This window comes from Melospiza melodia, chromosome 8 (genome assembly GCF_035770615.1).
Source record: "Melospiza melodia melodia isolate bMelMel2 chromosome 8, bMelMel2.pri, whole genome shotgun sequence".
Lineage (NCBI taxonomy): Eukaryota > Metazoa > Chordata > Aves > Passeriformes > Passerellidae > Melospiza > Melospiza melodia.
In genome coordinates, this window is record NC_086201.1 from 33,438,661 (window position 1) to 33,461,774 (window position 23,114).

The following is a 23,114-nucleotide window of genomic DNA, read 5'->3' on the forward strand; positions in this document are numbered from 1 at the left end:
ATTAGGTTTCCAATTCATCTTGTTTCTTCATTTTCAAAATGGATGAATAAAAAGGGTTTATGTTGAAGGTGTCACTAGCTGAAAGAGGTTAGTAGTATTTAAAGTAGTTGCTTTTATTTATAAATGACTGAGTTAAGATCTTATGAGAATGTGAACATTTTTTCCAGATATTTATGTCAATTTAGGCGGAAATATTTTAAAATTGCTAAAACCTTTGGATAGCATAAAAATCCACTCCAGCTCTATGAAATACTCTAAGGCTTGACCTCAGTTTAATAGGAAAGGAGTATTCTCTTCATTTTCATCAGTTCTGTCTGCAACAATTATTTGTACTTTAATTTTTGAGGAGTAAGAGTAATGTAATTAGTATTACCTTGATTCCTTGCAATTAGAATCCAGAGAAACACTGTCAGCCTCATTATGTCCCATAATCTGGCATTTTGTTTTAAACAAAAATTTGAATGTGAGTTTTTAAAAACTAGTGAGCTTAAAACTTGTAGTTTTTAAAACTGCTTAAAAACTGCTTCTATGATGGTGAGAAGTCATCTGACTTTGTTAGTTGCCTGAGCCCCAAATATTTCAGAACTTAGTAAAACTTGCAATTCCCAAAAAAAACCTGTGATGGAAAATTCAGCCCTTCCTTTAGGGCCTTGTCCAGCCTTGGACTAGGCAGGTTCTGTGACCATATATCAGTGCTGTGTGAAAAAGAGTCTGACAGCATATAAATATAGATAGATAGATAGATAGATAGATAGATAGATAGATAGATAGATAGATAGATAGATAGATAGATAGATAGATAGATAGATAGAGATATATAAAATGTTGGTTTGGTTTTCAGTTTTTCCATTCCCAACTGAGGTCCACAGTTTCTTGAAAAGAGAAACTGCTGGGAGCATGGGTGTACAGACAGGATGTTGAGGATGTGTAGCAAGCAGTGTTTTGAGTCTGCTCATGTATCCTGCACTTTTTAAAATTGTCCTTTCAGGACAAAGTTTAATAACTCCTTTTTACTTCTTTCTTCCATCCAGGGTTTTTTTGCATTTTGAGTGGAGCAACCCCAACCCTTTGTAAACGATCTGCTGGCAGAAGTCTCTGGGCAGGGTGGAATTCCCAGGTTCATTTGGCCCTGTGTGCCAGCATGGTGAGGGTTTAAATGGAGATTCTTTGGGAAGCTTCAGAGAAGGGGCAGCTGTTGTTTGAGCGGCTGTGGTTTATTCTGGTGCCAGCCACCCCCCCTGCACCTGTTGGCACTTGAGTTATGGCCATTTCGTGCATAGCAGCTCAATAAGGCAAGGTAGGATTTTAATAGAACAGGCTGATACCCAGATGGGGATTAAAGGAGTTTCATGAACACTTAAGGAAGAGAGAGGAGCTCTCTTTATTTAAGGGCAGGGATGTAACAATACTTCCCTGAGCAATGGCTATTCCCACTGTTGCTGCAGCAGGGGTAGTTGGCCTCTTCTTGCCTGGTGCTGGGCCTGTTCCCAGATACAGAGTGTCTGTAACATCTGATTGCTCTTTCTAGCTGTCCCTAAAGCTGTAAAAAGAGGCAGCAGGGAGGATTCTTTCCTGAGAGTGCTGCTTACCTGCTCTTGCAGCAGTACAGAGGAGATTTGGCTGGGAAAAGTGGCTCTGCACAGTCCCCTGCAGCAGGGCCATGCTGCTTATATTATATTATATTATATTAATTATATTATATCTATATTATATTATATCTATATTATATTATATTATATTATATTATATTATATTATATTATATTATATTATATTATATTATATTATATTATATTATATTATATTATATTATATTATATTATATTATATTATATTATATTATATTATATTATATTATATTATATTATATTATATTATATTATATTATATTATATTATATTATATTATATTATATTATATTATATTATCCTGCCTGGTTTTGGATCTTGCCACTTTTGGAGCTGTTCTGACAACAGATACCAGGTCTTCTTCTTCCAAAAATGTTGTAAATGCTGATGCTGGTGATAGTGTCCTAATTAATTATTCCTCCTCCCAGACCCCAAAGACTTTTTCATTAAGACCAAGTCAAGTGATACTGGAAATGTCCATATTTATACTTTTTATAAAACTTTATTTTTATGGTATGCAATGTACAGGGAAAATTAATTAACTGCTGAATGCTGTTTTGAGTGGGTTTGAACAGATGGGGAAAAAAAAAAAGACTTCATAGCCACAAAGTGACCACAAGGATTTATGGATGTTTTATTTTTCCAATAAATTACATTGTTTCAATGCAAATAACATGGAAAGAGATGGGTGGGATGGATGGACCCTGGATGGTAGAGTTTATTCCATGTAGTTTGCTTTGGAAAAAGCAAAAAAACCCACCATGTGGTTTTTTCAATGACCAAAGATGATATCCATGGATGTGCTGGTAAAAAAATGGTAGGGTTGGAGTCTTATCATCCAGTTCTATGCAGTTTCCATGTTGATGGTGACAGACTGAGCAAGAATTTCAGGCAAATCTTGAGTGCCAGCTGGTCTTTCTAATTTTGGCTTGTTCTGGGAAGGAATGGGAGAGTTGTATTTGAAGTTAATGTTAGCTGAAGAAACAATTGCTAAATGACAAACTGAGCCCTTGATTTCTGTTTTGAGGTGTTTGTTTCATACAGTTGGGAATGTGTATTTCCTTGGGTAGAATAACTGACAGTTCACAGAAACCCACAAAAGTTTGTTTGCGTTTTAAAGACAGCTGCTGTTTTGGTGTTTGTTTTTTGTGATTTTTTTGGGGTTTTTTCCCATCCTCTGGACAAAATAGTAGCATATAAATGCTAGGGGGCAGGGAGGGGTTGTTGTTTTTATTTTCCCCTACTTGTAGGAGAAGTGCTAAATAACTGGGTACTTTTGAAGCCTTCTTTTGGCTATTGATCAATATTCTTCTGTGACAATATTCTTCTTCAGATGATTATTTTGTTTGAAGATTATTTTGTTCTCAAGTAACTCATGTGAGTATTCAGGCTGCTCTGTCTTATTAGAAATCTACAAATTATTGGAAGATGTTGCTTTGATTTCCATTTAAAAACAATCTCAATTGTGCTTGTAGGATAAATGTCTCAGGTTGTCAATTTGCATTGTGTTTGAAAAATCTACTGAACTCCAGTGAGTTACAGGGCTGTGAACAAGAGCAAGGAACCTGCAGTCCAGCTATCTTTGCTTTTGGACAACAGTCTCATTTTAGTCTTTTCATATTGTTGGGGAAATGTTGGTGGCATGGTTTTGTAGCTCTATTGGCCATGGGTCTATAGAAGCCTTTATGGATAGCAAGCAGATGAAGTTAAGTGTACAAATGAGAAGAACATACCATTTGGTACCTGGAGAATTCCTCTTAGACTGACAGGATGTGCTTTACAAATGCTGTGGAAAAATACAGATATGCTAGTTAGAAAGAGCAGCAAATATTACTTTGGGAAATAGCCCTAAAATTAAAAGCTGTTCATGAGTTGATGGCATTAAAAATATGTACCTGGTTGGATTTGATCTGATATGGTGATAGAAAATTTTAAGTGTTTGATGTTGTACAAATCAAGTTCTCTTCTTGCTTAAATGGGATAAGACAGTAGCTATTGGATACAATCACTGCAACTGCTCTGCAGAAAGTCAGAGTCCAGAGATTTGGTGTTGACCAGAACAGCCTCCTGTGCTGTGTCTGAATGGGGCTCTGGCATGGTGTGACTGCAGGATGAGCACATTGCCATGCTTGTTCTCACACACAGGGCCTTTGACCTGACTCAGCTGGAGCTTTGTCTGATCTGCCTGACAAGCTAAATGCCCACTGTAGTGAAACTGTAAAAGAAAGGAGAAGTGTAGGATGGGTGTTGAGCTCTTGCACCTACCCTCATAGTTGATGCAGCCATTTGAGTCCTCCTGACCTTTCATGAGCTCGTCTACTTCTTCTTCTGTCATCTTCTCACCTGGGATGGAGAGAACTCGTTTCATTCTTCCACACAGAACTGAGGCTGAAACCTACAGCTTTTCCAAAGGCTTTTCTTATTCTCTGAGTTAGTGAAAAAACACCTATATATTACATAAGCTTAATGAATTTTAACTTTCTTTAGAAGACAGAGACATATATGCACAGGAATTCCAGTTATTCCTACAGAGTAAAGAAATTTCTGTACAGCAAATCCTCTACTTTTGTCCATTTGTGTTATGTCACTGAGATGTACAGACTTTTCTCTCTATTCATCAAATAACAGTCAGTATTAACATCTTGTCTGAATTTAGATGTCATAGCCATTTCCTTTGGTCTTTAGTGGGAACCCCAAATCTCTGATTGCTTTCTTTGTGGATTCAAGTCAGGAAACCCAAAGTCTTGTCTGACTTGGTGGCCTCCTACCTCTTCAAACTGTTTGGGCTGCCTTTCCTTCCTCTCTCATGCCTGCAAAAAGCTCTGGAAGTGCTTGCAGAGAGGATGATCCTTACCCAGAGTAGCCAGCACGTGGCGGAGCTCAGCGCCCATGACTGTGCCATTGCCTTCCTTGTCAAAGACACGCAGACCTTCAACGAAGTCCTCAAAGGTGCCCTGCTCCTTGTTGTTGGCAGCTGCTTGCAGCATGGGCAGGAACTCCTCGAAAGTAATCTTCTTGGCATTCATCTCTGGGAAAAAAACACCAGTTGTTACATGCTAGGTGTTTGTAAGTGTATTCCTTTAGGCATATTTGCCCTCAAATGTGGGAGAGCTTTTCACAGCTCTTTGTAGCCTTTGGTCTTTGCCTCAGAAGTTGATAGTTCCTTTGCAGAATCTGGATTCTCTTATCCTATGAGTTAGTTTTCACATCCATGATCCTTCTCACATGGTGTTGTATGCTTTATTTTTCTTTCAGAAATGAAATTTGCTGCATGAGTTAATCTTTGAAAAAATTTGGGGAGTGAGGGAACTGTAGAATACAGTCAAACAAAAATCTTGATCCCCAGCAATGGAGAAAATGTGACCAGAATGGGATGAGGGGACTTAGACAAGATGCTGAGGTTGCTCACAAGTTACTGGCCTCTTCAGGGTCTCTTGGATGTGGTGGCAGAGCCTATTAGCAAAAGAATAAACTAAGGAAAACTAGGAAAGTTTTGGGCATGTCCACAATGGAGGTTTAAGACCTCCTGAGCTTAGTCCATCTAACCCCTTTCCTCTCATGAGGCAAAACTTGTTGTCCTCAGTGAGAACTTCCCCAAGTGTTTCTCATTTTGGTTTGTTTTGGGGTTTTTTGGTAGTTTGTTGGGTTTTTTTTGAGCAAGGCTGCTAAATAAAATAATCTTTTTTTTATTCTTTCTTCCTCCTTCCTGTATCTTTCTTGCCAGCCTTCATCTGGGCAGCAACAAAATATAATAGATGGAAATAGATGGGCAGATATTGCTCATTACACAGTTGTTACAAAACCTATTTTACTATGCAGCTGTATCAGTCATTTTCAGTTATTGCTGGAATCACTGAAAGTGCTGGTATGATTTTACCTCTGTGTTAGTCCTCAATGCTTCCTGCTGGTACCAAAGCTTTCTAAATTGCTCCTCAGAGATGTCTTTGCCAGGCCAGAGGATGTGAATATAATTTAGCCTGTATGACTGAAATCAGGGGTCACCTGCTTCTAGGCCCTTGTTAAAATGAGGGGAATATAGTATTTACCCTTTTTTTAATCTCTAAAAGGGAGGAAAAAGAATTTTAAAATGGCTTCAGTAATAAATGACCAATGTATGCTTCGGTGTGCCCGTGTTTGTAGGAGCTTTGGGAAGATCATTCCAGTCAGGTGGGTTCCAGTCGCAGGGAATGTCTTGGCTTCTGCAGAAGTCCTTGCAGTGGAAGGATTGAGAGTTGTTAGAAATGGACCCACAGCTCTTCAGGCAAAGGCTGGGGCACTAATGGACTGTGGGCAATGAGTGTGTGCTATACCTACACTTAGCTGACACCAAAACAGTCCTTACAGAGAATTCTCCATGTCTTAGGCAGGTTTTCCTCTATTCCCCACCAGCATCATTCTCCTCCAAAGGAATGAGTGAAATACCATGTATTGTTGCTTCCCACCAGAGCACAAGCTCCCCTCTCTCCTGCTGTGACTATTGCTGTTGCCTGATGGCTGTTCCCAATTTCAGGAGCAGCCCAAAGGACAGCAGGGCACTTACCCTCTTTGCTGGGGTTCCCCAGAATTTTGTTGACCTCTGCATTTGTTGGGTTCTGCCCCAGTGCCCGGATGATATCGCCAACCTGGCTGAGGGTGATCTTGGCATCACCAGTCCTGTCAAAGAGGAGGAAGGCCTCCTTGAAGTCTGCAAGAGAAAAGCAACACTGAGCCAGGCAGCTCCCTGCTGACAAAGATGTGGGCCTGCTGTTTCCTGGCACTGTTCCACTGACTCCAGGGGAGTTAGCCAGGGGAATATTTGGCCCATAGTCCCAAGAAAAACTCCTCCCCTCTGACATTTTGGTTTCACTATTTTTAAACTTTTATATCTACCTTTCATGTCTTTCCTGGCTGTAATAGCCATCAATAGCTTTTTGATTGACCCTGTATCTATTTCAAGTACAGGGAAAGATAAGTTCTTTACCAACACTGTCATTCAAGAACAGGTTCCTTCACATGATGTAGCAGCAGATGGTAAAATGTTGTTATCCACTTCACCTTATCTCTCCAGAGAACTGGGACTCTCAAGAGCCTGGCAGTGCACAACCTTTGCCTGCTTCAGTGGGTTCTGCCTGCAATCCCAGCACCTCAACTACACAGTGCTAAAAAGAAACTTGAAGGTGGATTTCAAATGCTTTTACTGTTGTTTTACCTTAAAATTGTCTTACAGTGTGATTTCCAAACATGTTTGTTCCCTCTTTTTATCTATTCTTTGTAGTTTGTCCCTGCTTCTTACAGATGCAAGAATATTCCACTTTTCCAGTGGAATTACTCATGTGGTGCTTTTTCCTGTGCCTTTCCAGTGTGTTCACTTTGTGACTTCACTTTACTTCTTTCAGTGCTGCCAAGTGATCAGTGTTCACTTATTTCCCCTTGTTGGACAAGACCTTTGGGTACAGGCATTTCTCCTACAAAAATCAGCACAGGTAGTTGCCTTCATTGCATCACCAGCCTTCATCTTCTGTTGTCAAGTTCCATGTCAATCATATTACTCTATTTTTTGGCTTTTTAGAGAATTTGAATGAAGAAGTGTGGCTTTAAAAAAAGAGGAGGGGACAAAGGACAACTGGGTGGCCAAAAAGCTGTCTTTGAACCCCATTGCCACAAGCATCTTGGTTTGTGCTGTTGATCTGTTCTGCACTGCAGTGTCTGATGATGCTGTGCTTGAGCTCCAAGCAAACTGGGTAAAATGTCTTTTCCTTGGTCATGATTCTCATCCAGCAGCCACACAGGCTTTGTGTTCCACAGCCTGTGCCATGTTCATTCTGCTCTGGGGCAGGTTTAGGAGTAAGAAGCCACATTTCAGGTCATGTCTTCATTCATCTTGTGCTGGGGGCGTGATGCAGAGGTATTTATGGTTTTGCTTTACTCTTCCTTGTACCACCATGGAGTTGTTGCTGGCACCCAGTAAAAGTGCTGATCCACAGTGTCAGCCTGCTAGGCTGTAATCTAATACATCTGAAACTAATCCTCTTACTGTCTCATGTGAGACACCTATTTGCTGCTACCTCTTTTTCCTTGCAGCTTTCATTGCAGGCTATGAAATTATGGCCTTCTGGACCAGTGCAGAGCTTCCTGATATCAGCTCCAGCAGCTGAGATGGGTGGAGCTGTAGTGATTGATATTGTATGATCTGATCTTTCACCTACTAAATCAATGACATTTAGCTGCAGTGAGGCATAAAACAATTCCAGTGTGCTAACAGCAAAGCCATCAGGAGAGTTTCTCCATTTTGTAAATCCCATTTGTAAATCAAGTTTTATGGTCACTGAGTTCTGAACACAGCTCCCCAGCTTGGAGAAAAGGACAGATTGATTTTTGTCTCTCAGGCATGCATTTCACTGCAATATGTCTTTGCTGTGGGTTTTTATTTTGAAGCTTTTATTTTTAGATTTTTATTTTTTTTAAGGGCCAATCCTAGTTTATAGCTCTGCTGGAGTAAGCATGTTCAAAGTCTGTCTGAGGATGGTACTACCCAGCTGCTGGGGCATCAGCCTGTGCAGATAGAAATAGTTACTGAGGGTGGGCATATCTGCTCCTGGGAAATTCTCCCTCTCTCAAATAGTTTCTATTTGCTCTGCTGCTTGGATCAGCCATTGTAAAAATACAGCAGCTGGATGATCTGAAATGCATAGGGAAGCTGAAAGAAATATTTTGCTTTCAAAATATTGCCAGCAGCTTTGAATTGAGGACATTTTTCCATTAACCACCCAATCCTTTTGTAAAATTTTTCAGAATCAAGAAGTAAGGAAGAGTCCAAATGACTTCTTTTGTGACCAAGAGAGTTTGGACTGCAAGAAGAGAATTTTCTCACTTGCTGCACTGTCCTTCTCCTTATTGCTTTGATGGAGTTACCGAGTGCAGGCTCATCTTCACAAAGTTTAGGGCTCTCTCAAGACCTGTTTCTAGCTACTCCACTCCCTCTGAATTTCTAGGAAATCCTTGTATCTTCCTTTCTAAACACTTTCTTCAGTCTACTGTATGGGCTACTGATTTTTTGACTTTTTAAAATATTACTTAATATATAGCCCAAATGCATCTCTTAGCCTATTTGAAACACTTAAATTTCCAGAGCTTCTGTAAGAATTATTGTTCATGTCAGGTTTTTTGTCTCGTTCTAGAAGACTGAAACAAAAAATTTGGAAGCTTCAAGTTGATTGTGAATCAAAGAATATAGCAAGATGCTCAAGAAGTGCAGCATATCCACACCATTGTGTAAGCAACAATTTGCACAAGTCATTTATTTGCTGACTCTTTCCATGCTTAAAAGGAGTATTTTTACAGTAAAACAGCCTCCAGAACACCTCCTGGCAAAAGTGACATACAGAACTCTTGCATCTTCTGTTCATGTGAGATTGCAAAGTCACTGCAGCTAAGTTAAATTTTCAGCCCACTTCCTCCTTCTGTTGTCCTCCTTCTGCCTATTTCCCCTGGGACTGTCAAGTTCAAGACTTATTTTCAGCATCCTTGTGAAGAGCCAGAACAGGAGCACAAGTGAAGAATGTTCAGTAAGTAGAGACAGTATTTTTCCTCTTTGTTTCATGGCATAAACTTCTCAGTTCACACAGCATGTAAACAAACATCCAGATAAATTACATGTAGATCTACAGCCACCTTCTTGTTCAGCATAAGTCATCACTGCTCTGAAGTCAAGAGTGTGGTGATTTATATCAGAGGAAGTCTGAGCTCATTGTTTTATAAAAGTTAATTTCTTAAAAAGAGCCCGCAGCTCTTTTTGAACCCACACACATGTAAAAGGTATCAGCTCTCTTGTAACTTACCATCCTGCTGCTCCTTGGAGAACTCGATCTGTTGGAAGGAAATCAATCACAAAAAATAGCTTAGGAAGGGGGGCTGGGGGAGAACCTGTGTGTTTTCTAAAGCATCCAGCTCAATCCATGAGTCATCTTCCAGAAGAGCAAAAATGTGGCCTGTCAAATGTGCAGAAGTAATGCAGATAGCAAAAGAGCTCTTAAGGCTAGTGAATGTTTAGCATTTGGTAGCTATTTTGTTCCCCCTCCTTCCCCCTGGTAAAGTTTAACTTTGATTTCACTTACCATTGATTTCATCAGCAGAGAAGGACTGCAGTTGGGGAGAAAAAGAGAGAGAGAAAAGAGAACTAGTACTGCTGAAAATGCACTGAGAGAAAGTAAATAGCACCGAGTACCTGAGGCTTTCACTTCTGTCTTGCCTAATGTAGTTAGGCCATAGCAACCTAATCTAGCAACTTCCTGCATAAAAATCCACCAGCAAGTCTATTCTTAAAATTTCCCTTAAAATCTGTATCCTAGGAAAAGACAGAGCTGTGGCAAGAAGCAACAAAAATAGAAAGTCTCTTAACTAAAAAAACCCCTAATTAATTACCATCAGGTCCATTTACTGTTTTACCATAGATCCAGTTTAGTTGTACAATTTGAAGTAATATTTCTAAACAAGCAGCTGTTTTTTATTAACATAGAAATTAAATTATTCCCTTAAATTTTATGTCTCAAATTAGTTTTTGATTGCACGCTGTTTCATACAGTACTAATATATTATATTTATTCATATAAAATATGATTTTTCCTAGCCACTTTAGCTGGTTGCATTTGATTAAAAAAAGCTTAGGAAATTGTAACCCTTCTGTCAGAAGCTGTGGGAGCTGCACCACTACTTGTTGCCTGGTTCAAAACTGGAGGCTAACTGGAAAACCTTTAGGTTTTAACAGGAAAACCAAGCAAACCTAAACTGTCTCCTGAACTGTCCTTCCCCCACCCCCCAAGACCTATCATGGGCAAGAAGCCCTATTTACTTCTGTAAACTACACTGGCTGGCTGCTAACTATTGCAGTGCACCCACCATGGTTGAGTTGGAAATGCAGAGCAGCAGACAGCAGGAAGGATTAGCTGGGAGGTCTTGAGAGTGGTCCTGCTTCCCTTGCCTTTCTTCCCCTTATTTATCCGGCAGTGCTGACGGCATTGCCTGGATTAGGTGTCAGAAGGAAGAGGTCCCTCCCCTTGGCGAGTTCTTTAGCTTTCTTAGGGCAAAGTGACAGGAGGATCCATGTCTTGATAGACATCTTATGATGGCTATTTTTAGGAGGCTGAAGAGGGGCAGGGAGTGACAAGCAATAAGTTTGATTCATGTCAGCACTTTCTGGGTCCATACCATCAGGAGGAGATATTCCTTGTCCAGACCTACCAAGACTTCCTTATAGGGAAGGGTTCTACTTCTCTGATGAGCTGCAGAGTCAGGAGCAGTGAGGGTGAGGAGCTGGCTGGTTCCACACGTGGCTTGCAGGATGGGTGAGATGCAGTTGAATGGTCCTCACATCTTTGCTGGGCTTTGCTCAACATGGATAATCCATGGAGTAGTACTGCTGCCTGTCTGCTCAAGGGGTTCCAGTTGTTGACACTGAGCAGAAAAGTTATCTGTCAACAGAGAAGCTGACAATCCTTCTGGGAAGCTCTTCCTCTGCACACTCTGATCATTGTTTCCCAAATTTTTAACATTTTAGATGGAAAAATTATCTGTGCAGTTTGGAACCAATTGTATGAAGTTAGTGGCTGATGGGTAGATGTACCCTGCAGGGCAGTGGGAAATCTGTATTCATAGGAGCCTGGGATCTCTAGGATGCTTTTCCTCTGGGGCTTGGGTTAGGCAGGGCACCAGGGTGCTGGGTTTGGAGCTCCCAGGTGTGTACAGATGTGGTGCTGCTCAGGTGTTTATGAGGTTGAGGTAAAGGAGAAGCTGTGATAGAAGCTAAGCACCCCAAAAGCCTTTGTGAACTGGAAGGATGACTGTTCACAGTGGGGAAAAGGGTATTTGCTTTTTGGGTTGCAGGGTGGTCATGGTGGGCCTGCCCACAGGGAGCAGGAGGTAGAGATTGCAGTTTCAAGGCCTGCCATGCAGCATCCCCCAAGACCAGGTCAAATACCTCAGTGGATGTTATGACTTGTAAAAGGATTGGCAAACTTTGCTCCAAGCTTCTTCCATTCCCTGTTGCCTCAACAAGATCAAGAGTGCCATGAAGCCAGGGCAGGAATGGTTGTGTGACAACAGCACACTCCCAGTTCTGAACTCAAATCCCCCCTTTTAGTTTCTATTGGTTGCCCCTGCTAAAAAGTCACTGTTCCTGGTTGTCTAAAGATGAAATGTGATAGTGAGAAAAACCTTTTCCTGTAGCTTGGTCTTCTCCTGAAGAGAAGCATAACCTCCACCACTGTGTGTTTTCAGTATGATGAATGCTCTGAATGAGAGAATCAAATTCAGATTATTTTACTGTTGTTACAAAACTGAGCAATCAAATTAAGGGGATTTGAGATACCAACCTCCTACCTCCTATTAAAAAAAAATAAAGATCCAACTGCAAAGATTTTTCTCAGCTTGCCATTTTAGCTGGAAAATGCTCTGTTCAAACAAATTATTTGCAATTTTTTAGAAATATCTGGAATTATACTGAGTATGAAAAAAACTCTGCTAACAGTTCTTTGCTTTTGGTTGGTTTGTTGCTGGATTTTGGTGTTTTTTTGCTATTTGTAATCTATTAGCCTGTGGGAACAGGGGTGTGTTCACAATGGTGTAGCCACAATCAGGTGTGGCTGCATAGAAAGGGGGCTGATGGTTTTGCCCTGGGTTTGCTGACATAGGTTTAGCACAGTGCAGAGTTCCTGATTTACACTGGCTGGGGCTGGAATTCAGGTGAGTGAGAAAAATCCTCAAGGCCTTGGCCATCAGTCCTCATGCCTTAATAGAGGAGCTTTTGAAAGACTGAAATGGTGTCTAGGTCAATGGAGTATGTTGCTTTTTGTGGAATTTTCTTTCTGCCTTCAGCATCTTGTTCTCCAGTGCTGGCAGCTAGGAAATGTTCCCCTGAAAACAGATTTGAATTTTTAGATTTGTTTTTTTGTTTTGGTTTTTTTTTTTTAATTTGGTTTTTTTGTTTTGTTTTAGGGAAAACTTAGACTCCTTCTCTTGAGCAGGAAGGTTCTATGTTTGGCTACAATAAAACTCATTCCAAAAGATGCCAAGCAGAAAATAATTGGAGTGCATTTATCTTGGGTATAAAAAACAGATACAGATACCTGGATTAGTCATCTGGTTTAAATGGGCTATCAAATATTATCAGCTTAGAGGGCCTACATATAAGCTGATTGTCTTTTGACCATATGGGAGTTTGGCTCAGAGTTCAGATAAGGAAAAATTAGTGCACTGTATCAGCCCTTCATTTTAATACTGATCCTTGAATAACATCTCACTAGACAGAATTTTACTGGGGAGGAATATTCTAGCATGGACATGTTGCACTCATTTAAATTAAGAATCTGCTCTAAGACAATAGAACTGTTGGGGAGGTTAAAATGTACTTGCTTTCAGTAAGGGCAGCTACAAAATGGCCTAGATGAAAAATATTTCAAATACTCCTTAAAAGAAATTAAAGGTGAGATTTCCAATTCTAAAAGGAGCTTTCAGAAAATTCAAAAGGGACAAAGAAGTATTTTGCGGTGATCTGGTCTTTGCTCTGATCCTGGCAGTGTTCTCTGCATTGTCAGAGGACACTGAGTCTTGAGGCTTTAGGGATGATTTGGATATTTCAGGGAGCTCAGTTTAACAAAAACTGAATGCCCCATCCCTAGCAAAAAGAATGAGAGGTTGAAGCAACTGCAACACATGGGAAAGACCAGAACTACCTGGAATTCTCTAATTTCATATAGCCCTATGGGCAGAGTTGTTATCCAGAGGGCTATCTGTGCCAAAGAAAAAGGTAGTGTGTTTTGAGTTTGGTTGTTTTATTTGTTTTTTCCTTGCATTGTCTGTGACTACTTTCTAGTAATTCTCGTGCCAGAGGTATTCTGACCAGGTCCCAGCTCAGGGGTGGGGCTGATGGGGTTGTGTGCAATCTCTTTTTCACCAGTTAAATGGAGACTCAATCCACAAAAATTTCCAAATTATTAACAGAGTTCCTGATTTCCCACAAATCATTGGTTTCTGTGCCTTAGGGCCCCGAGCTCTGCAGTGTGATGCTGTGCTCACCTCTTTAGGCTGGTGGGCACTGGGACTGTGCTGAGAGGCAGCTGCCTTGTGCTCCCTGTAACTCAGGAAAGGTCTGGACAGGATGGAAAACCCTGGGAGAAGGTACTGCTGGAAGTTAAAGCATTAAACTGCTCCATTTGTTTGTTACCTTTTGCATGAATAACAAGAAGTAGATCATCTTAGAAGTTCATTAGAGAATTACCAGCTATTTCAAGGTGCTGTCTCTTTAAAAGATACTAAGACATACTGGATATCTTGGAAAATCAGAGAGGAGAAAATCTGAGATTCTCCTAAGATACTTATTGTATATTTAGCCTTCTATTCAGGACTGGAGAGGTTTAAATTTATTTTTTTTTTATGAAGTTAAGATAGGATTGTGCCTGCAGTAGTTTATATGATACCTGCTCACTATTAATGTCTGCTCCTTGATTAATACAGCTGCACATCTTTTCTAGTAGACATCACTGCATGGAGGATTACACAGCTTCCAAACCCCTCTGAAAAGCAGGTTGTCCTTTTCCCATCCCTCACCTCAGTTCCATAACTTGTGCAATCAATGCCACAGGTTTTAGAGAGTAAGAATTAACAGCCTGATGGATTTAGCTTCCTGCTGTACAAGGCAGAGAAACATTAGAAGAAGAAGAGTTCTTGAGAAACTGAGGTCTGTTTTGAGAACAGAGCTGCCTAGAAACACAATTGAAAGAATAACAACAACCCCCATTAATACAGGAGAAAAAATTTCATGTGTGAGATACTCTGAGATTTGAAAGACTGCTTCAGAAATATCTCTGAGTTTAAATGACTTGACTGCAGATTAACTTGACCTTTTTCCTAAGCATTTTGTGTCACTTTCCAGTTTATAGGTTTTTAAACCGTCACAGTTACTCTGCAGCTGTGCAGAAACTTTTGGATGAGCCTTGACGTTTAACTAACGTGCCCTTCTGAAATGTCTGGCTGTGATACGTGCTCTTGCTGCCCTCTTGATCACATTTCTCCAGCTTCAGGGGGCAAAGTGCCTTCAGCTGGGCTCATTTGTAAACATGTCCCATTTCTAATTGCTTTTGTGCTGGAACGTGCATAATCAAGGGGATAGACAAGATGTGAGGCTCTGGAGCTCTGCTTTTAGAGGGATTTCTTGTTTTAACATGCCTCCCAGTGGCACTGTTAGAGTATTAATGTCATTTAAACCCTTGCTACTTGACATTTAAGTGCTCTGTGGTAAACCAGCCAGCTGAAAGTGCTTCTTGGCAGTGGGTATAAGATGTAATAAAGTCTTAGTGAAACAAGGGCAAATTTCCAGGTTGCTTGTTTCAGATCCCCTTACAGACAACTTCTTTCTCTGCTTGTCATTGGCTAAATTTGTCACCTTCTTCTTGCCTTATGTAAGATTAACTCAGGTATCTGATTACTATCTTTTACAACATCTCTGTGCTCTGAAGGGGCTTAAAACAGTATTTTAGAAATATTGTGGGGTTGTTTTGATGGGTCTAAGGTTCTGCCACATAATTCCTGTTAACACTTGGAGTTATCCTGTGAGCTCTTAAAATGTTACATTTTGTGTAATTTGCTTTGCACTGTTTCTACCAAAGTCTGCCATTCACCAAAGCATCCAAAGGCCACAGGTATTCTTTTTTAAATGCTGCTAAAGCTGTGAATTACTAAGAATGGGTCTTGTTTAAATTAAACAAAAAAATCATTATTTTTCAAACAATTTTTCCAGTTAGCAACATTAAGGAAAAATGTCTACTAATATATGTGGGTAGTCTCTACTTTTGATGGGCTTCTTGCTTAGCAGCAGTTTAGGAAGGCAAAATTCTTTTGAAAGCTTTGTAAACAAAACTAAGCTGTGGTTTTTGTGTGTTGTTTCCAACAGTGTGCCCAGGGGATGTTTGGTGTGCAGCAGTCCTTGTCCAAAGTGCCTCTCCTGGGACACCTTTGTGCTGTGCCTTGCCTGTCCTGGGTTTGGCAGCAGCATGGGCTGTGACATGTCAGCGGTGAGATCCACAGAGCCAGGGGCTGGGGCTGTCCTGGGCTGGATCCTGGATGGTGCTGGGTCAAAGCAGTAGCAGGAAGCTGGTCTGGATGGCATCAGAGAGGCACCTTTACATCTCTTAAGTCTGAATTCATATTGACATTTGTCCCCTTCCTACCTGTAAGGACACTTGGGACTGGTGACCTTGTCCAACAGATCACCCATCCTAAGGAATCCTTCTGGAGTCACAGCTGGAGATAAATCAGGCACATTTTGAAGACCTGAGCCAAAAGTTTCAAGTAAAAACCTGCTGTCTCATAAAAAAGCCCTTAGCACTCTTGAGCAAAGCCTCTGTTGACATTCCTGCTCTCACAGCTTCATGTGGGGTTTGTCTGCAGCACAACAGCTCTCCAAGTGCTTCAGCTGACATTTGCAGTGCTGCTTGCCCTCTAGCCCAGGAGCTTTCTGTCAGTGCATTTTAGTGAGTTTCTCTCTCTCTCTCTGGTTAAATCCAAAGCAATGTCTCTTCAGAGATGACCTACTCAAGTGGTGAATGTGACAAGAAATAAGGATACTTGGAGAAACACTTTTTACTGCCTTAAGAGCTCTGCAGTTAGAAACAATCCATGCAACAGGCATCATCATCATGCATCACACAGTTACACAAGATTTTAGCAAGTCTTTACTAATTGGTAGCCTTTAATTGTTTTTCTTCTAAACATTTGGGTGTCTGATCTGCAGTTGGGCAAGGCATAATTGATGTCATGGTGTCTGAGTCTTGAAAATGCAGGTATAGGAAGCCTTGTGTACCCCTAACCTCACTTCCAGTGTGGACACTTGCCCAGTCTCTGTGTGTACTCAAGAGAAGATACTCAGCTGTATCCTTGAAGTAAAGGTCCTAGTGTGACATCAGGTCAGGACACATCCAGATCACCATCTGCAGAGTGGCAGCCTGTGAAGCACTGCCCTCAGCATCTTCAGCATTTGCATCCCTAAACATCCTAGTTGACTTTATGAGCCTGGGCTCTGTCCAAGGGCTGGGAAAGACTCTTAAATTTCCACTAGAAAACCAACATACTTTTCATGTTGGTAATAGGAACTAAGCTATGCAGATTTGTGCAATGGGAAGTTTATCCATTTCCCATTGTCACTTGCAAAACCAAGCATGAGACATCTGCATCATTCATGTTTCATCCCAGTTGTTGCAGAAATAGACCCCCAGTAGTGCTTTTCATGAGTTAAACATTTCTTCTCACTCAGGCTTGTGTGGGAGAAGAAGGTTGATAAAACACATAAGCTGTGTTTTCAGGAGAGTCATGGGCCACAGTTTTAATTGCAGAATTCTTGGGGATCTCTTAAGAAAAATTATCTATATGGTAATTTTGATTTTAATCATGGTTGGTTCCTAGTGATGGCTCTCAGCTGTTTCCACTGCCCTGTTCTCTTCTCAGTTATTATTTAATTTTTAACTTTTATGCCTATACAAATCCAAGACATATTAGTAACAAGGAAAATTGGAAATATACATATGGTCTGGAAAGGCTTGTGCAAAGATTGAGTTTTTAAGCTGTTCCCTGAGTAGAAGGAAATAGGTCTTCACATTTCCATTAAAAAGCAAGTTCTTCATCCCTGCCTTCACTCTCTTCCTATGGTTGTTACACTGTAGCCCAAGGTGAGCTGTAAAAGGGCTCAGTTTAGAGATTTGAGTCTACCAATATTCCTGTTACTGAGTTTTATAGTCATTAGATGTTGCTGAAAAATAGAACATCTTATATTAGGTGCTGTTGGCACTAGCAAATCACCAAACATTTGCTCCAATTTGGTTAATTTGAAGAAATCAGTGAAGAGCAGAGAAGAGTCAATGGCCTGTCACAACTTTATCACAGCTTCTGATGGTGATAGACAAACCTCGCTTGAATTCACTTAAGGAAGGAGGGAAAAAAGCACCAAAGTTGCAAAGTGTGTACTCCAAAAAGTCCAGAAAACCAGATTGCCTGAAGATGGGCCAAGAAGGGTGTCTGAGTGGGGAGGTACCCCCAAGAGAATCACTGCTCATGTTTGTAAACCACCATCTTTGTTTTGGAGCCTATGACTTCTGATGCCAACTGAGAATGAAGTGCACAGCCAAATGTGGCTTATTTGGCTGCTGGTTGGGCACCTCTTCCCTTACCCACTCCAGCTGTAACAAGGGTATAGGATGTGTCTATAAAAGCTAACAAAGCCTTTCTGTGCATTTAGCTGCTGTGTGGCTCCCCAAATCATTGTGGCATTCAGCCTGACATTCCCAGTCACCTCTCTCAAGCAGCAAGCTCTGCCATGGCTGCTAATTCCCTGAGGAGGGAAGCACAGCCCAGTGGATCCCCTTGTTTAAAGTGATGTGAGTTTTGTCTCTGTGTCTGGTAAATCACTGTAAAGAGCCTTGGGTCAGGATTATTCACTGAGTCCCAGACAAAACCTTAGTTTTTACCTACTCCCTGCCTCCAAAGTTGTGCTGGAAATGGTGCTGTAACTTTTATCATGCTGAGACTTTGGTGTTTGAATGGAAGTGCTGAGAAAAAATTGAGAGACTGAGCTAAGACTCAGAAAACTCATTCCTGACTCTGCCACATATTCTAGACAAATTACTTATAACCTGGGATTCTTTCCCTTCACTGCCTGAACTCTCAAAATAGGAAAAGAGGTAACAATCCATGGTGATTGGTTGGGACCCCAGCAGAAAATATTTTGTCTGGTGTCTTTCAAAAGAAACTCTCCCTAAATTCTATCTTTTTTTATCAGTCTGAATATGACAAAACCTGGATAGTTCTCTCTGTTCTACCAGTGCATATTTCTTGCTGCTATTTCCTTTGGGTAAGTGAGTGAACTGCAAAGATGCCTCAGAGTGCAATTTGACATGTTTTAACTGATAATATATTATTGTTTATACAAAGATAGATTAGCTAGGTTCAATGGAGTTCAAAATTCTATTTTCTTCTGATTACTGGAGATAGAAAGCTATCAAATCATATTAATTTATTTAGCAGGAAATCTAGCTTGGTTCCCCATCATCTAGCGCAATGTGAGGCCTAATCTAATTTTCAGACAGTATGCTCAAAACTAGTGGGTTTTTCATCTATTCTTCAAAATTCTAAATATTTCAAAATGCCTTTTTTTTTCCTCTTGTCAATGGCTTCAGCTTCAATCTTATGAGAAGATAAATACATTTTTAGAAAAATACTAACTATAGATTGGGAAAAATTAAAGTAAACTTGGAGAAGTTTCAGTAAATGGCTCAACATGTCAGGACTATATGTGTTAAGGTATCTGAAATACAATTCATCATGTATAAATCTTATTAGTAGTCTTTGTCCTTTTTTTACCCATAATAGGCATGATTCTTTCTGTAGAATTTAGCAAATTGGTCCTGGGACCAATCAGCTTGCCAGGTAGGTACAGAATAACTATTTATAGTCCTACTCAGAGAAACTAGTCTGTCTCTTCATCTCTTAACTGGTTAGCTTCCCTCTCCTCTTTCCTAAGTAAAGAATCTCCCAAAATGGAGGAGTTTTCTTCAAAGGGTCAGGACAACAGTTAGTGATGTTGATTGGCATGCAAAGTCTAAAGACATTTTGAGAACAAATGACAGTGCAGTCAGAAGGAAACCCCCAAAAGACTCCTTCTCTTTGTTGCTTTCAATTTGCAGCAAATTATAAATTCTCAGCAAACATATAAGGATGAGAGGAAATCACTTGAAATGCTTCCATCCGTGGCTTTCTTGCTCTTGGTCTCACCAATGTTTGTTGTACAGTGCAAATGAAAAGAAAACAGGCAAAACTGCCAAATCTCTCTTTTTAAAACTATTTTGTTTTGTTTCTTTTTAAGATAAGTCATATTGATCTCAAAGCACATGACCAAAGGGTCATCAGGTGGTTCAAAAATTTGGAAAAGAATTTTAAACTATAAAAGATGGGGTTTCATACAGTGCAATGGGAGAACATTGTATTTCATGTTTCAGTAATCCCATTCCTGTCCTCATGTACCTACTTTAGGGTATTTGGGTTTTTTTTTGTTGTGTGTTTATTTTAAATTTATCTTTACCAAACAGGCGAGACTGGTACCAATTGAGTAAAAAGTTCTGAGGTCCACACTCCAACATTTGTCATCCCAGGCTTCACTCTTTGTTAAATCATGCACCATGCCTTACACCCTCCAGCTACTGCAACACTCCAAAGCTGGGGCAGCTCAGCAAATCCACGGGCTGAGGTTCCTCATTCATTGCCCTGCAGTCCCCAAACCGGAACCCAGCCCAGGCCAGCCTTCAGAGCAGCTCCCAGCCAGGACTGTGCTCCCTGTCCCCTGGGCCCCTCAGGCCATGCTCCCCCCTTTACCTTGATGCTCTTGAGGTCGATGGCAGGTTCTTTGGGCTTGGCTGGTGCTGCTGGTGCTGGTGCTGGCGCAGGCGCCGGTGCCGCGGCCGCCGCTGGTTTCTTTACGTCCTTCTTTGGTGCCATTTTGTGTTGCTTAAATTGGAAAGTAAAAGTGCCCTAAAAAAAAAAAAAACTTAAAAAAAAAAAAAAACCAAACAAAAACCACTTAACAAGTGATTCCTGGGAGAGGAGCAGTGGTCAGAATGAGCTACAGCCTGTACCCTGGAGGTGGACCCGATGTGCTAAACCCTGTAAGGGCATATATATATTTCACTTAGTGCCTCATACAGTCCTGACACATGCAGCTGGATTGGACAGCCTGATAATCAAGGGGGATGTCATTCTAGCTAGAGCTATAAATGGAATATAAGAGTTCAGGGCTTCATGAGATCAAGGGACTTTTTTCCCCTTTAAAACACAGTCCACCTCCCTGTCTTTTTTATGCATGCAAAGGAGAGGGAAATATTACAAGCCCAGTTTCAGATCTGCTGTTGTTCTGAAATTTGGATATGGATTGAACGGTCCTTTTTTAAATCAGAATTTTAGTTCTGCTTAAGTAATAAATCTTTCTTTCCTTCCCTCCCTTCCCCTTTTCCCCCATGCCTGTGTAGTACTCCAGGAGGATTCAGTTTCAAACAGTAATTTTGACTTTCATGGCTGGGGAGATCATATTTTTCCAACCCCATTAGCTTCTCTCTTTACAGCCCTTCTCTCCTCCTCTGCTTCCTTTTTGTTCAAGGAAGTGTTGCTCAAGCAAAGGCTCTGGGTGTTTAAAAATAAAGCAGACAAGTACGGAAAACACCGCAGTACCTTCAGCCAAGGCATCTCTCCCTGACCTGACCCTTTCAGGGTGTCTTTCAGCTGTTCTTACTTTTCCTTTCCGTCACATCAAGACTGTGTTTAAAATTTAAAATTGAAAACTGCTTCCTTTAATTTTTTTCTTTGATCTTTTTCCTCTCCTAGGCTTAAGCTGTGCCCTAATGGAACAGAGATCAGCTGGATTTTATCTTCCCACACTGAAAGGTTTCCCTTTGTAATGTGTTTATTATTGTAAACTAGCCATCAGGCAATGGAGGCAATTCTGTTTTCACCTGTTTCACCTGCCATCCTGTGTCCCTTGTTTATCTTTCCACCCCTCCTGGATGTTCCTGCTCTCCATGCTCTCCAAGGGACACAGCTTGCAGGAGAAGGTGGCTTTTGTGTTTTCACTAGACATTTTCCATGACTGCAAAACAGCTTCTAACTCTTTAAACTTGATGATTTCCCTGAGCCCATATGATTGAGATTTTCCACAGAAAAATCCTGGAGCACTGATTGTTCCTCCCTTGTCTAGCAATCCCTCTCCTATTTACTCTCCAGACTCCTGAAGTTTTGTGCTAGTAAGTGCAAGGCTTTTGATGGAGCCCATGTTTCTGTCTCATAAACGATGGGTAGAGTATTTTGTACTTAGAACCTAAAAGCTTGAAGGCTTGGACATCCAAAATCTGGCAGGATATCCAAGCACTTGCCTTTTCAATTAATGTGGTTTTTTGGTAAGTTTGCCTTCCTAGATAAACTTACCAAAAATATGCATACCAAGAGGAGGGATGGAGAGTGGCTAAAGGTGTACTTTCATTTCATGTAGGATCATGCTCAGATCTCTTCTTTGCTACAGCCCATGACCTTGAGCAAGGGACCTGATAGAAATTGAGTCATCCCTTTTGAATCAGTAGTCCTGTACTGATGGATATAATTTGAAGTCTTGGCTCAGCCTCTGCCTCAGGGAACACACACTAGGAAGGACTTTATTTCCTATTTCTCTGCCTTTAAGCCTGTGATGTATGAGCTCTGCTGGCTGCCTCCAAGATGCTTTATGGAGAGATTCTTGCTCTGCTAGACTGTGTGGGAAAGTGTTAGCATGGACTCTGCACTGCTGCTGACCAGCAGGAGCCTGTGGGCTGTCATCCCCAAGGGGCCTGATGGGGGCATCTCTAGTGATTCTGATGTTTTACATTGCACAAACCAAACTTCAGTGAATCCATCAGTGCAATGAATCCCAGAGGTGTGACTTGGATGGAAATAGTCTAAACCTACTTTTATGCATCACTGCACCTGTGAGAACTTTCATTGCAAGAAAGAATTGGTGATGATCTAATAATTTCTATGCTCACCTGTGATTTGCAATAAAATAAACCCAAAAGCCACCACCAAATATATTTTTTAAAGGAAGAAAGTATTTCAGGAACGAAGAACAAGCTTAATGGGGTTTTTGCACAATTTTGGCTTGTGTAATAATGCAGATGTGTCTGGGCATGCTTAATTCTGCCAGTAAAGGTGGTTTTGTGATGTGCTGACCCAAAATAATTGTATATTGATTGGATGAGAAGATAAAACAGGTATGGAAGAGGAGGAGGATAGCAAGTCCTTATTTCAATTGCTGGGTTAAGGATTTGGATCCAGACAGTTCTCTGTGTTGGGACAGGACACCACAGGTTTATCTGCCTGGCAAGCTTGGATGTGTCCCAAGACATTTCTGGGAACACATCAGGTATGTCCCTAGGGAGGAAAGTCATTCCAAGTGATGCAGAGATGTGTCCCTGTGGCATGCAGCTGTGCCAGGACAGGATTAGGTTGGGTGTTAGGAAAAGGATTTTCATTCAGGGAGTGGTCAAGCACTGGAACAGTCTCCCCAGGGTAGGGGTCACAGCACCAAGCCTGACAGAGCTCAAGAGATGTTTGGTCAATGCTCTTGGGCAAAGAATGTGATTCTGTGCAGGCCCAGGAGTTGGACTCAGTGATCTTTGTGGGTCCCTTCCAGCTCAGGATATTCCATGATTCTGTGATCTGGCATGGGAGCTGAGGTTTGCAGTTCTCTGGCAGTGCTGTTCCATCTCACCCCAGGCTGTGGGTTCCAGGGGCTGCAGCAGGAAAGCTCCTTTTTCACTTTCAGCATGCACCTTTGCAAGCAGGATTGCCAGAGCAAAATCCAGGGTCTCCCTTGTGCTTGCTGGGACTTGCCAAAGTCCATGTCCCAGGGAAAGCAGCTGGGAATGAGAATTCATGGGCATCTGCCTTCTTGGGT

The 23,114-nt window shown here is 41.1% G+C and overlaps 1 protein-coding gene across 2 annotated transcripts; it reads right to left on the reverse strand.

Moving 5' to 3' along the window:
- Positions 1 to 2,237: 2,237 nt before the first annotated feature.
- Positions 2,238 to 20,287, reverse strand: MYL1 (myosin light chain 1). 2 transcript variants are annotated; one of them, XM_063162640.1, is made up of 7 exons: positions 20,015 to 20,287; positions 9,445 to 9,472; positions 6,168 to 6,311; positions 4,482 to 4,655; positions 3,893 to 3,970; positions 3,361 to 3,413; positions 2,238 to 2,561 (listed from the first exon to the last, which is right to left on the reverse strand). In XM_063162640.1, exons 1-6 carry the CDS (start codon positions 20,135 to 20,137, stop codon positions 3,385 to 3,387), a joined length of 576 nt encoding a protein of 191 aa, XP_063018710.1. In that variant the 5' UTR covers positions 20,138 to 20,287; the 3' UTR covers positions 2,238 to 2,561; positions 3,361 to 3,384. The 2 variants fall into 2 exon arrangements, with proteins under 2 accessions (XP_063018710.1, XP_063018711.1); XM_063162641.1 differs by lacking the exons at positions 9,445 to 9,472; positions 20,015 to 20,287 and adding exons at positions 9,721 to 9,745; positions 10,502 to 10,634.
- Between the last annotated feature and the right edge of the window lie 2,827 nt (positions 20,288 to 23,114).

Excerpts from the sequence above, each read along its gene's own strand:
- MYL1 (XM_063162640.1), bottom strand. The coding sequence starts at position 20,137 with ATGGCACCAAAGAAGGACGTAAAGAAACCAGCGGCGGCCGCGGCACCG. Across the intron at positions 9,473-20,014 it reads TCGACCTCAAGAGCATCAAG|ATCGAGTTCTCCAAGGAGCA; the intron begins GTAAAGGGGGGA and ends TCCTTCCAACAG. Across the intron at positions 3,971-4,481 it reads CCACGTGCTGGCTACTCTGG|GTGAGAAGATGACAGAAGAA; the intron begins GTAAGGATCATC and ends TCTCCATCCCAG.